Source organism: Zalophus californianus, chromosome 12 (assembly GCF_009762305.2).
Source record: "Zalophus californianus isolate mZalCal1 chromosome 12, mZalCal1.pri.v2, whole genome shotgun sequence".
Lineage (NCBI taxonomy): Eukaryota > Metazoa > Chordata > Mammalia > Carnivora > Otariidae > Zalophus > Zalophus californianus.
In genome coordinates, this window is record NC_045606.1 from 28,469,733 (window position 1) to 28,484,169 (window position 14,437).

General features: G+C 35.0%; 1 protein-coding gene across 2 annotated transcripts in view; it reads right to left on the reverse strand.

Annotated features, from left to right (window-relative positions):
- SEMA3D (semaphorin 3D) overlaps positions 1–14,437 on the reverse strand; it is a 194,862-nt gene that overhangs the window by 79,524 nt on the left and 100,901 nt on the right. For both annotated transcript variants that reach the window (XM_027574136.2, XM_027574137.2), the window contains exon 4: positions 2,882–2,944. In XM_027574136.2, the coding sequence (XP_027429937.2) occupies positions 2,882–2,944 (63 nt within the window). The remainder of the gene's footprint in view (positions 1–2,881; positions 2,945–14,437) is intronic.

The following is a 14,437-nucleotide window of genomic DNA, read 5'->3' on the forward strand; positions in this document are numbered from 1 at the left end:
GTTATGCACAAACAATGAATCATGGAGCACTACATCAAAAACTAATGACGTAATGTATGGTGATTAACATAACAATAAAATTAGTTAAAAAAGAAGAAGAACTCTAGGCAGTTCTTTCCAAAGTGTGAAGTACCAACAGGTGTTGGGGGGGGGGGATGGGACTTTGACGTAAGGAGGGATCAGGTTATAGAAAGCTTTGTGTGACAAGCCTGCCTGGGTGGCTCAGTCAGTTAAGCGTCTGACTTTTAGTTTCAGCTCAGGTCATGATCTCAGGGTCCTGAGAATGAGCCCCACATTGGGTTCCTCTCTCATTGCAGAGTCTGCTTGTCCCTCTCTCTCTGTGCCTCCCCCCACTCACGCTCTCTGTCTCTAAAATAAATAAATAAAATCTTAAAAAAAAAAGAACTTATACGTAGAGTTCAGACCTTTATGTGTAGATCACAGTGTTGTGTAAGAGCACCAATTATGGGGCAAGACTTCTGGATTCAATTTCTGGCTTCACTATTTACTAGATATGTGATATTGGGCAAGCCATTTAATTTTTCTGGCCTCAGTCTTCTCATCTACAAAATGAGGAATAATAATAAAATCTAGCCTATAATATTGTTATAAGGATTAAACGAGATTATAAAGCATTGGAAGCTGTTCCTGGAACAGGGTAAGTGCTATAAAAAGTGTTAGCCATTCTTAGTAATGTTAAAATATACTACTATTTTAAAGTGACAGATTAAAAAGAAGGAGGCGGAGAATTGTATTATCCCTACATGATTCAACATCAAACTTTACAGATTGCAGTAAAAAGAGAAAAGCTCCCCATATCTCTAATCCTGAGCTGGCAGTAGGTGTGCTTAAAGGTTAAAGCTGATTAGTAGCTCCCAAATACAAATGAATTGCAAGAATAGGTTCCAGACACTCGGTCCTACATGCTCCAGGATACCACCTCCAGAAAAGTTTATCACCCTTTGCTTTAACTTAATCATAGGGGCAACTGAGTTACTATATAACCAGATTTAGTAAACATACTGAAATGAGAACACCGTTACAATTAAAACCTCCACTGATGGTTTGACCTTGAGTGTTTATCCCTCATCTACTCCATGGGAACATGGACATTAGTTTATTGGATGAAATTTAAACCACCTTTTCCTACTTGCCTCCTTTTTAAACAGTGAATCCTGGTAAAACACAAAATATTAAAGTGTTCATGCTGTTTATGGCATGTTTGTACTGTTATTAAAATAATTTTGAAAACTCTCTTAACCAATGCATCTTTTTTTTTCCCCACAAGTTCAAAAATGTATCGAGGATTTGCAGACCTGAGCACCTGCTCAGTTAAGATACTGAACAGGGTGAAGAGATTAGAGGCATGGGAGGAAGAAGAATATATTATAGAATAGTTTGATCTTTTTCATTTCAAGTAAAATAAATGTAAAAACTGTTTTCTGTTGCTTTTGATGCTAATACCCTCTGATATATTTCTGTTAACATAAATGTGCTTGGAAAGATAACATTTAATACTGAAAGAAAACGAAATAGGGCATAATCAAAAGTTTCTTTTGTTTTGATCATTTTGTTACTATGTATTAAAAGCTCCATGATAGTAGAAATTGTATCCTTTCATACACATATTTATTTACATATTTAGGTTCTTAATAAATATTTGTTGAATAAATAAATACATGAACAAATGGGTAAGCAAACCAGCTGTCTCAAATTCTTAGTTTCCTAAACTTTCCCTCAATTATATGAGTCATCATGTGTCACATTGTTTTATTTTTATCACATTGATAAAGTGAGGATTTTTGTATCTAATTATGCTTTCCTATAACACACACTCTTTGTTGTTATTAAATATAAAGGCATTGCTCAGCTTAATACCCCTGTGTTACTGTGTTTACAGCAACGTTAGAGAATGTTGCAAAAGACGCCTCAAGATATCCATGTTTCTGAAAAGTTTTGAACCTCTTTTCATCTTCAGTAACATTCAGGAAATGATTTACTTTGCCAAAAAAAAATAAAGAGAGAGCAATTCTCCCTATCACCACAGTGCAAGAAGTCAGGGCAGAACACAGAGCATCTGGAGATGAAGAGAAGAGGCAGGAAGAACTACAACACTCTTCAGTCATTGTTGGAGATAAAACAGACAACACAATGTGGGGGAGAATGCAGGACAACTTGGACAATGTGAAAGCAATTCAGACAGGATGCCTCCAAAGCAATTAAGTTGGTTGCGTGTATCTATAGGTTTTCTCTGACCCTTAAGGCAGCTTAAACCAGAAGTTTATATTAGAACCCCATTATTTATCCTTTATAAGTTATTTCATGTAATTATGCTTAAGCGAATTTTAGAGTAAATTATTTCTAGTTCTTATTCCAGAATGTTATGTCATTCATTTGCACCCAATTGTTCTTACTATCTCTATGATGTCGACTCTTGAATTTTTTCTTCTGGATGCTATAAGTTTAATTTTAATCCAAATTAACTTAAATATCAATTATATGTTTGTGATGCTAAAATGCTCATGATTTCGTGTGCATTTGCAAAATACAGGCATATAAATGAAAAATAGACAATCCTGTAAGTATATTTTCTGATGATTTATTTTTAATATTTTAAGTGCATTTCTGAGATTTGTGTGAAGAAAATAATAATATCCAGAATTAACACTTTAGAAAGTCTAGTATTTCTAAATTTCTGAGGATAATGGCATTCCTTTTGGCAAGATAGAAATATTTTATATCTTCTTAATCTTTACACAGAATGTTTATGCAGTCTTAAAAATAATACATCAATGCCATTAATCCAATAAAAACCAATATAAATATTTATTATCATATCAGTACCAGTTTAACAAAGATATTTTTGAAGTCTCATACTTACATTGGCATCTTTCCCAGCTAATTTACATAATTCCACTCGTTCCTTTGCAGCGGACCAATAAATCTGTAAAACATTTCAAAGTGTGTCAGAATCTGAATATCTAAAACACCCTACGATTCTAATTAGGAAAATGAGTGTGTTGAATTGAAGAGTGGGTATCAGGCTAAAACTATGTTAGATATGATGCAAGACTTTTGAGATATAGATATTTTCCAAAGCCACCCTAAAAAAATTTCTAAGAAAAACTATAGAACCATTCATTTGTATATTTCAGTCTTTTAATTTCTTTTTAAATGTATTTAATAATAGATAAATTATGTTGAGAGAAGGCCAAAAATTCTTATCGTGATGTTGATAGAATTTCAGAATAGCATTTGCTTAAGGAAGATTCTATTTATGCTCTTTTTCTGTACTTACTCAGAGTGGTGGGGCATTATAAATGTGTGCAGGGAAGTGTGTGAAACAGCACTTTGTTACAAGCATAAGTTATCACTCCAAGTCAAAGACCAGTGTGGATTTGCTGGCAAATTTAACATGTATAGAGCTCAGATGCATCTGTCACTTAAACATTTTTTTATGTATTATCTTATTTAAATCTCACAATGACCCCATGACATGGCTGTATTTACTCTCCCCATTTTCACATCAGAAAACTCATTCATACAGCCATTAAGTAACATGTCAAGTAACATGCCACATACATAGTCACCAGCAAAGCCAAAATATGACCCAAGTCTCTCTGAAGTAGGGGGTCTCAATCACCACATAGTAATTATTATTTGGGCAAATGATTAAGGAAGGAGGTGGCAAATCCCTTGGTTGGTAGCTTTTAATCATGTTTTAACTGTCTTGGAATTTATCACACAGGTTTTTCTTTTGTTTTTAACAAAGTTTAGCAACTCTGTCAAGAAGGTTTTGCAAAATAAGATTCAAACAGTTACTTTACTCCATTAGCTTAAAGAAAGAAACGCTTTCTGCTAAGCTACAGGCAAGAAGAAACAAGAGTTAGCTCTGAGTTGCTTATAATATATGTTCCAAGAGTTCCTGACAAACTTTGATTACATTTCTCACCAATGTTAGCAGAAAATGTCTTAATAGGGTGAGGAAAAAGGAAAATATCCTGAGGGAATGCACTGAAAGAGTCTTGTTAAACCTGGAATTCACAAATGACTTAGAAGTCACCAAAATGTATATGGATTATCTTCATAGTATAATTTTAGGGTTTTCTGTCTCTGAATAATAGAGACATAGAGAAGAATAGAGAATACCACTCAAACTCTCTTAATAGACAAATCCAATAAAATTACTAAGATTTTTAAATGAAGCAAGGTTGTTCATTTAGAGCACATTTTAACAGGCTGCAAATTATAGTCCAAAGGTGTATCTAGGCAGGTTGGTAGAGCCTGCAGTAGGCTCAAGTGATGAGCTAACCTTGATGTGGTTCGCAATAAGGACCTAAAGATGCCATTTATTCAAAAATGGCTTAAATCATGACAATTATACTTTCATACAATTTTGAAAATTAGCCAGCCATAGAATATACATAGACCACAGCAATAAAAAATAGTAGGGGTGGATCTTAGCAATTCGTTATTAGGTAAAAAAGTACAATCCCCCAAATTACAAACAGAACGATCCCCTCAGAATCATGTTAAAAAAAAATCTAAAATAAAATAGACACTTTTGAGGAATATGAGTAGATGGAATAAGTAAGTAAAAAGAACAAGAGAGTAAGGAATATGGGATTCGGAATGATGGTTGCCCCAGATTGGAAAAAAGAAGGCTTAAATTGTGGTAAGAAACAGTTTTTACCAGATCTTAGCTTTTGTTATGGGTGGTGCCTTTTTCAGGTATTTGATGCATAATTTAAAACAACTGAGTAATGCAGATTAGTAAATAAATTAATCAAAATGGGCCATGCATAGGCTGATGGACAATAGTCAATCATCAACCCAGAATCACGAGGTCCTAAATAAATGAATGAAGAGTAAACATGGAACACCACAGCTGGTGAGAAAGTTGAAAGTTTCTTCCAGTTGCTTTTTTTTTTTTTAAAGATTTTATTTATTTATTCATGAGAGACAGAGAGAGAGGCAGAGGCAGAGGGAGAAGCAGGCTCCCTGCCAATGCGGGACTCGATCCCAACCTGAGCCGAAGGCAGACGCTTAACCGACTGAGCCACCCAGGTGTCCCTCTTCCAGTTGTTTTTTAATTGTTTCTTTGCTTATTTTTAACCATTAGTAGCAAAAGCACTGAAGCCAGTGTTCTTTTTCTCTCCTATAAAAATGTCATCTTGAATTCATGGTAGTTTGCTTCTGATTTGGGTTTGTGAACTCAAGGCACCCTCTCTCAAGGTATCTTTTTTTCTTGATAATTCATTTTTATTATTATTTTTAATTGTGATAAAGTAGACATAACATAAAATTTACCATCTTAGGCATTTTTATAGTTCAATATTGTCAAGTATATTCACTTTGTGCAACCATCTCCAGAATTCTTTCATCATGCAAAACTGTAACTCTATACTTGCTGATTCTTGAATATTATAGTGATTTTACAAAGGACAACCTTGTATCATTGGACTGAAAATGAAGAGTATGCAGAATACATATCCATGATCTGTCAGTGGGTTTAACTTTTAGCTCATTTTACTTGGTCTCTAGTCTAGATTAATACTTCTTTGAGTCTTTTCAATATGTCAGATGCTATTCTTTTCTGTTTTTTTATGATGATAAGTTTCAATCACATTTCAGAAATAAATTTAGAACAAATAGTTATAGACATTTGTTCTGATCTAAATATCTTATTCGTATGAATTCTATAAAAAAAGAAAAGGAAAATACAGAATTCTTCTATATTAAGTAAATAAGATTTAAAGAGGAGGAAGATTATCACAGGGTTCTAGTTTTTTTTTTTTTTTACCTTGAACCAGCTCATTGGGTGATGAGTTAAAAAGCAAATCATGAGCTAAATGTTTCTAAAACTGATTTTCAATGTATTTGTAGAGGCTTCAGAAAAGAGGGAGTTAAAGAGTGATGAGACGTGGAAGCACTTTTTATGTCTTCTTTGAAATCTAAATGAAAGTTCCAAAGTTAGCACAGAGTAGGTATTGTTCATTAGTTATTTGTTCATTACACACATAATTTACAAAGGGCTCTCTGTATGTCTGGCAAGGTGTGGCTGAGTCAGGAAGGTAGTTCTGTAAAGAGATAAGGTAACTGCATATCTCCGGGAGATAGAACTGAGGAGAGAGCTCAGAGGACAGAGCCACCGTGCTCAGGGAGCACTAAAGGGCTCGGAGCGGCTGACCAACGTACAGCGCCCGACTTTCCATTGTTTTCAATTACTTGCTCTTGACAGTTTCGACTCTAATTTTTTCTGAAGGACTTAATACTAAAAATAGTAGTTGCAGATTCCTTTCTTCTCTTTGCAAAGGAATACAAATCTCTAAAAGATGTTTTAATGGTTTTGTTGTACATTTTCAGCTATTAATTGTAAGTCATAGAATTGTAAGTTGAATTGATTGTTGAGTCACATAATTGTAAATTGAAGCGTGTCATCCTAAGTTAATGAAGCAATAAAACTAAAATTACAAGCATCAGAGAATCAGGTTTTTGATTAGTGAAATGTTCTGCAAAGATACCCAAGCACTGAGAGTTTGTTGAGCGCCAGAAACCAATTTTAATAAATCTTCTAATCTCTGCTTATAAAGGATATTTTTTCCCAAAATGTTATCTCACTTTTCATCATTTATCTTCAATCCCACAATGTCTAGACCCTGTTAAAAATAGAAAGTATCCTTTAATCATTATTATCGTACAGTAATTCTAAGATAGTATCACAAAGATAATTTAACTTCTTAAGATAACATAAGCCTCCAAAATAAAGATTCACTAAGATTATACACTGGCTTATTTTGACACAATGCTGTCAAGAATTCAGGAATCACAAATAGAATTACCTTAATAACAACAACCTAGGAGATACCTGATTATCTTCCAAACCCGAAACATTTACTTAAAAGGGGGAAAAAAAGAATCATTGTAGTTGTGCCAATATTTAAAAGTATCATTTTAATTATGATTTATAGTGGGATTTTCTTTTACTTACGATCTAGTCATTAGAATAAAGGGTCTTTTAAAAAATACTCCTTTTAATTCTTCGTTGATAAAGAATTTAAAGAAGCAAAATTTCACTTAATTCAATCTAAAAATATAATCAAGCAAAACAATAAGTAAAAACAACAAAAAACCTCATACTTATATGGGGTTGGCAGAAATATGTTCAAGCGATAGTTTTGTTTTTCAATAATGTTTTGAGGTGGCATATATGTGACATATAAATCACTATCTCTATCTCTCTATCTATATAAGAGTTCTCCACCATTTTCACATTTTTCTACTCAAATTGTGTGTGCACATGTGCATGGTGTGTATGCATGTGCATATATATGTGCATGTGTTTGTAGGTGGATAGAGAGGGAGAACAGAGAGATGTACACAGAGACACGTCTAGAGAGAGATATTAACTCCAACTGAGTATAGAACAACAGAATTCGTGAATATTCCCAAGTTTCAGCATGGTTTACACAAAAGCCCAAGAAGGACTGGAGATCCTCAGATTATTCCAGTACTGTATATTATTATATTCAGTAGCCCAGATTGTTTCAGTAAAAATACAACGTCCACAAAATCTATAAAAAGCCCTTTTGATCATTAGGTAATGTGGACAGTTTTGAAGCAGTGGTTATTAACACTCTCATTACTTCTGTATTTATTGGCAATAAAATGACATGTACATTTCCTTGCAATTTAGAGTGTGGTACATGCAGGGTCACGCTGCATTAAAGGCTGCACGAGCAGGACAAACAAGACACATATCTCTAAAGTTGATGCAGCGTACTACTCCCTTAGAAAGTTACCCATGGACATTTTTCTTTCACTTATCAAAAGGAGACATACCAGAGGCAGAGATGCTACTTGCATAACTGCCATATTAATTGTCCTGAAATATTCCCATGGAACACTGGTTCTTAACCAATATTGTATGATGTGCCAGAGATAGCTTGTAAGGCTATCATTTTGGCGGGGAGTAATCTTTGGAAGCTTGGTGCTTAGATACAAAGGATCTCAAATATGTACAAAGCTTACCACTGCTCTCTACCCACATGGAGGACAGACGTCAGAAATCAAACATATCTTTTCTGTGGATCCAGATGAGCGAGAATTTCTCTCAACATAATTATCCAGGGTGTAACTACTAATTGAACCACTACTAAATAATTAGGGGTTGCAAATTAATTTTAATTTGAGTGCTAATCTTATAGATCAAGTTAATAACAGAAAACTACCCTGGTAAACGAGTAAATAAATTTATAAAATTTCTCTACTTGGAAGTAACAATTTATTGGTTAATGTTTCAAAACAAGTATGTCTGATAAGTCTGCCTCCATGTTCTATAATTTACTGATTTAACTGTGCTACCATATTTATGTTGTTTTCGTAACATTTTACAACTGAAATAGAACATTTCCAAAGGATTCATTTGTGTAAATTACACTTGGAAAGATCAAATATTAACATCTAAAAATATATATGTAGGTCTCACTTTGGTAGCACATTTACTAAATGGAATGATACACAGAGTAATCGATTAGCATGGTACCTTTGCAAGGATGATACAAATATTCAATCCATATTATTAGGGTTTTTAAAATTTTTTTAAGCTTTTATTTATTTATTTGGAAAAAGAGAGAGAGAGAGAGATGGAGAGAGAGAGCATAAACTGGGGGAGGAGCAGAGGGACAAGCAGACTCCCTGCTCAGCAGGGAGCCCATTGTGGGGTTTGATCCCAGGGCCCTGAGATCATGACCTAAGCCAAAGACAGATGCTTAACTGACCGAGCCACCCAAGTGCCCTCCATAGTGTTTTTAAAAAAATAGTAAGGGTAAAAATACATGCATGTGTATATATATATATATATATGTTTTTTTCTTTCGGAGTTATAGAATATAGATTACCAGTGTAGTAAGAGATAATTCTAATGAAATGAAAATTGTCCTCAGTGTCACTTTACATATGCTCAGCTGTTATAAAGTTATATTTTAAACACATTTTAAAAAGAGATTTAATATGAATTTCCTTATGAAAATATAATGGGAGCTGCATGCATTCAAAAATAGAACCTGTGACCTGATTATCTTATATTGATTTTATTTGCTTATTTCTATCCAAAATCCAAAATATCTTTTGTTTGTTTGTTCTTTGAGGCAATTGTACTTCCCTCTGAATACAAACAGGTTAGAAAAACTCACAAGTAAATACTGCAATGTCTCTAACAATTATTGTTTCATTCATAATTTATAAAACTCATTAGCAGTTATCACTCAGTAAGGTGAAAATGTCAGGCACTTTATTTTTAATTATTTAATCTTAGGCAAGTTACAGAAACATTCAAATAATGATAAGGTCTATAATGAATTCTTAAGGAAATTCTAATTATATCTGCTCTTTGTTACATCTTTGGAGAAGCAATTTAATTGACTCAAGTTAGCCAGTGCAAGGTCAGTCAAATGGCCCTTGGCCTAATTCAGAGATGCCAAAACTGAAAGGAATACACAGAAGGGAAATGTACAACTTGTTCATAAAACCTAATTAAGGACAAAAATTCAGAGCCCTAAAAATGCAGATGGACATCTCTATCAAATAACAGGATTCAAGTATTTGAATGGTTGTGAAAAAAAAGCTGGGGAAATGTTGGTCTAAATGCCATATGGTAGAGGATTTGAATAACCAAGGGAGCAAAGACTGCCCTGGGTTCCAGGAATAGAGAAGGGAAGGAGATCTGAGCTCAAAGAATGAAGTACTAAAAAATAAGGGTAACAGCACCAAAAATAGAGCTTGTATGATTGAAACTGGCTGGTGGGGGCAGGGGAAGGGCGAAGAGGGTGGTAGGGGAAGAGTGTTATGGATGGGAGTTTGAACTCTTAAGTTTGGGTATGATCTGCCCATGTAGCTTCCTGCATGAAGTCTTGGGTGAGAACTGTCTCTCCCTTTCCTTTTTTCAGGACTCAGCTCAAAGCCTCTTTCACATTTAGCCTTCTTCCACCAATGTCTCTGAATGCTAATCCACTTGTGTTTATCATACCCATCTGCTACTTTCCTTTTGCAAGTAAATTTAGTTTGGGACCCTTTCCTGGGTGTAAAGATCAATGAAATGCAATGGAATTAGAATGCTAAATTTGAGTCCCTACTTCACTGCTCATGAGCAGCTAATGCTGTGCTTTCAAATATTATCTCAATACTATCCTCAGAATGAATCTGTTCTACTTGGAATATATCTGACCTCCTCTGGATAGTCCTTTCTTATAAAAGTCTATTTTAATACCACTTCCCCAGAAAAGCCTTCTCTGAAGACCAGCTAAAGTAGTGTTTTCCATCTTGCCATTTGCAGTGATGCAGATGGAGCTAGAAAAGTATTACGCTAAGCAAAACAAGTCAGTCAAAGACAAATACCATATAATTCCACTCATATGTGGATTTTAAGAAACAAAACAAACAAGCATACGGGAAAAAAGAGAGAGAGGCAAACAAAGAAACAGTGTTCACGATAGAGAACAAACTGATGGTTATCAGAGGGGGGGTGGGCAGGGGATGGGTGATATAGGTGGTGGGGATTAAGGAGGGCACTTGCTATGATGAGCACTGGGTACTGTATGGAAGTGTTGAATTAGCATATCATACACCTGAAACTAATATTACACTCTATGTTAACTAACTGGAATTTAAATAGAAACTTAAAATGAATGAGTGAATGAATGAATGAATGAACGAAGATGGGTTTTTTCCCCCCAGGATTACCACCACAGTTTTTAACAACACTTAAGTGATACTTTCTTTTTTGTTTCCTTTTTTCTTCTCCATCAAACACTCCATTTAGAAACTGGAGGCACCATGAGAACAGAGACCTAACCAGTTTTATTCTCCCCTGGATGCCCAGCATCTGGAAGAGTGCTAGAGATATCGTAGGAGCTCAATTATCCCATATTGCACGAAAGTGAGAGGAATGCTAGTGTATCGTGATACCTAAAAGCAGTTTTAAGAAATCCACAGAGGGATTGGTAATTTTGAATTTGTGGTGCAGTCACATGTGAATAGGAGTGCAATTACGCTTGTGGATAGATTTTATCATTCTGTACAACATATAGGTCACAGTGTTCATTATCTTCCTAAGCGTACGACTTAAATATATGACTCACTGAAGCCTCATGACTACCGATCTTGAGTGACAAGGAGCATTGCTTCTACTTCCTCCCCTCTTTAGTACCTGGCTCAGTATCACATGCGTAGTAAGCACTCAATAATTATTGAAAAGTGATCTGCAAAGTTTCACTTAAAATTAGATACAGAAAAGGAGTTCTTGTCAGAGTTCTGACAACATCCCGACACTCTGTTACAGGGACCAGATGGGACCTGCACATCAGCACCCAGGCTGGGGGGCCAGCACACCCATGAACGAGGCGATTGTTTTACCTCTGTGGTTACTAGACAGCATGTGCCCCACAGGAACAGATTAATCACCAGCACACTAAGCAGGGTGCCGTATCACAAAAGTTAATTTATTGGGATGTTCACAGGGTTTCCAATGTTTGTATTTTCTTAATTTCAAATATTCACTAAGAATAAAAAAGGTAGCAATTCTCTTTTATCAATAACTTTGATTTTAAATGAGAAGTTATTTATTCTGAGACTTTCTTCCTAAATAATTGATTTACAGGGTAAAGCATTGGAGGGGAATGTCTTATGCAGCCATGATGTGAGTTAACAGAACTGGAGTCAGAAGGTCATTCAGACATTGTATAAAAGCATTTCTGCTTATACTCAGTATAAAGCAGGCAAGTACAGGATCCTCATGTATGAAAACCCTCTTGTTTTAGATTTCCTTGAGGAAAGGGAAATAACAAAGCGCTTTTCAGGCATGCTATGCAGAGAAGGGTGTTTAAATATTCCACTAAAAAATTATTGCATTTAAAATTACAAACTTATTTAGCTTGGTTATTTTCTTAATATAAGTGCTTAAAAATAGGGGCACAGTGATGAATATTAAGTAACCTAATCTTCATAATCACATACTGAGTTGATGTTAAATAAGGAGAAAAATAGTACAAAAATTGCATTATGATTTTTAAGTGGAACAAAAATAACTGTCACATTTATAAACATGGAATTACTTTACTAACATTCTGCTAAAAATAAAACAAAACAAAAAACAATCTTCTTGAAGTGTCCACGTTCTAGCTTAAGTGTGTTATGTTTATGTTTGTCATGTTTTTTTTTTAAATAATTCCGATTATTTTGTAGTTAAATAACCAGCAGAGTCAAGTTCTCAAGCAAATGTGGGGACCTAAGTTTTAGCAAGGCAAAACCAAGTTGTGTCAACTTATTCCACAAAACTATGGGGTTATCTTAGGGAGGCTATGTAATGTATATACTGCTTTTGTACAATGCTTTTTCATTTTAAAATCCATAGGAAAACTTCCTTCCCCCGAAAGATATTTAGTATTTTTTAAATTAAAAACAAACATGAATTACTTTAAACAGAATAATTTTAAGTATTATACTGCCTTTTCCTTGAACACTATAAGGTTAACTAATAGATTTTAAGTTTTTGGTGGGGCTCATTAAAAGATCTTACCTAACAGCAATGCTTTGAACATTTTATTTTATTTTTTAATATTTTAAAAAAGATTTTTATTTATTTATTTATTTGAGGGAGAGAAAGAGGGAGACAGCACAAGCAGGGGGAAGGGGCAGAGGGAGAGGGAGAAGCAGGCTCCGGAGAGCAGGGTCTTGGGATCACGACCTGAGCCGAAGGCAGACCCTTAACCAACTGAGCCACCCAGGCGTCCCTGAACATTTCATATATAATATTTAATTTTGACACAAATGAGTTTCAAGGGAAATGATTTTTAATTAATTAAAAAGGAACAAAGATGTTAAATATTATCTCAAAATGAAAGTAAACTATTTGAAGATCAATTTCAAAGATCATTGAAAAATGGAATCAGATTCTAACAGAAATCTATGGAAAAGCATGAGAAATAAGATGTAAAACAGCATATGTTTTGTTTGAGGCTATCAATAGTCAAAAGGTAAATAATACTACTAAGAACATTAACATTTTTCTTTTGGTTGCCTCCATGGTTCTAATTTGTATACTTCAGGAATGATATATAATGAGGATGCCCATTAAATTTGGAGGTAAAACAACATCCTTTTGAGGTCTCATTTTATGGCTTTGGTAGTAAGGCATAATGTTAAAGGAGAAGTTTTAGCTGAGTAAAAATTCAAAAATGAGATGCTAGGTCAAGAAGCAAAAACTTTCTATTAGGTGGCCAAGAATCCTAAGGATAATTTCACCCATGTTCAGCTATAAATACATGGAAACTGGAGATTAGAAAGTTTTTTCCTTTCCCTAGAGAAGGATATTTCACCTGAGATAGTTCTATAATGTGTCCTACAACCCCCAAGGTGAGGAGTAGGTGCCAGGAAGGGACCTTTGACGGGACCTCAAGAAGCACCTGCTGCTGAACATGCAGTTGGTGGAACATTTTAGACTAATGTCTAAAGGTGAGAGAGAGACTGACAAGCTTCAGGGAAAACAGAGACCAGACTCAGTGGCTATACTGACATCAGCCTGAACTTCTAGAGTGTGTCCAAGAAAAGACACATGATGGTTTTCCATGGAACAGATGGAAGCCATGCTCGCTCAAAAATGGGATGGCATGAGGTCACCTTAGGTCCTGTTCAAGAATGTTGAGTGAAAAGACTTCATAATATCTAGTCAAAGTGCAATCCACCACAGGGTAAAAAATGGGAACATACCAGTAGAGAAGAAATGTAGTCACACTTATCCAGAAAACTGCAAGGGAAAGAACTCCAGAAAGAGGAAATTCCCCCCAAAACTCACTAAGATAACTTTGAAAGAAAAGTCACCTTTAAACATCTGACAAGGCCAGAAAGTTGAGAAGTGAGGTCCCTCTGACAATGACAGTAGAGTAGACACTTGTCCGAACCCCTCTCCTCCTCCCTTCTCCTGATTTGACTAGAGGGGTCATAAACTATGTTTAATAAGCTTCAGGAAGAGGAGGAGTGCTAGATAGGAACAAAGAACATCTCTCTGCCCAGAGCCTTTCCTCACATGGCTTGTCCAAAAGGGGACAGGTAGAAGGAACAGAGGTTGAAAGTTTTATTACATCAGACCAGACCTTGTAACTGTTGGATGACAACTGCCTGTACTGCCTAAGAGTGACCTCGAAAACCATGGTTGCCTGCTGAAGTTACCGAACAGGTCCAGAGAAGAGTTCCACAGAATAGACTGAAAGGAATTGTGTGGAAGTAAAATAAAGTTTATTGTTTATTATTACAACTCCATTAGTTGACATAACAGTCGCCATTAGGTTGGTAGGTAAAATAAATAATAACTGTAGTCTCAGAGTAAATTTATTTCTCATTAATCTACTTGTCTGCCTTTATAGCCCACTTGAAAAAGAAAAAA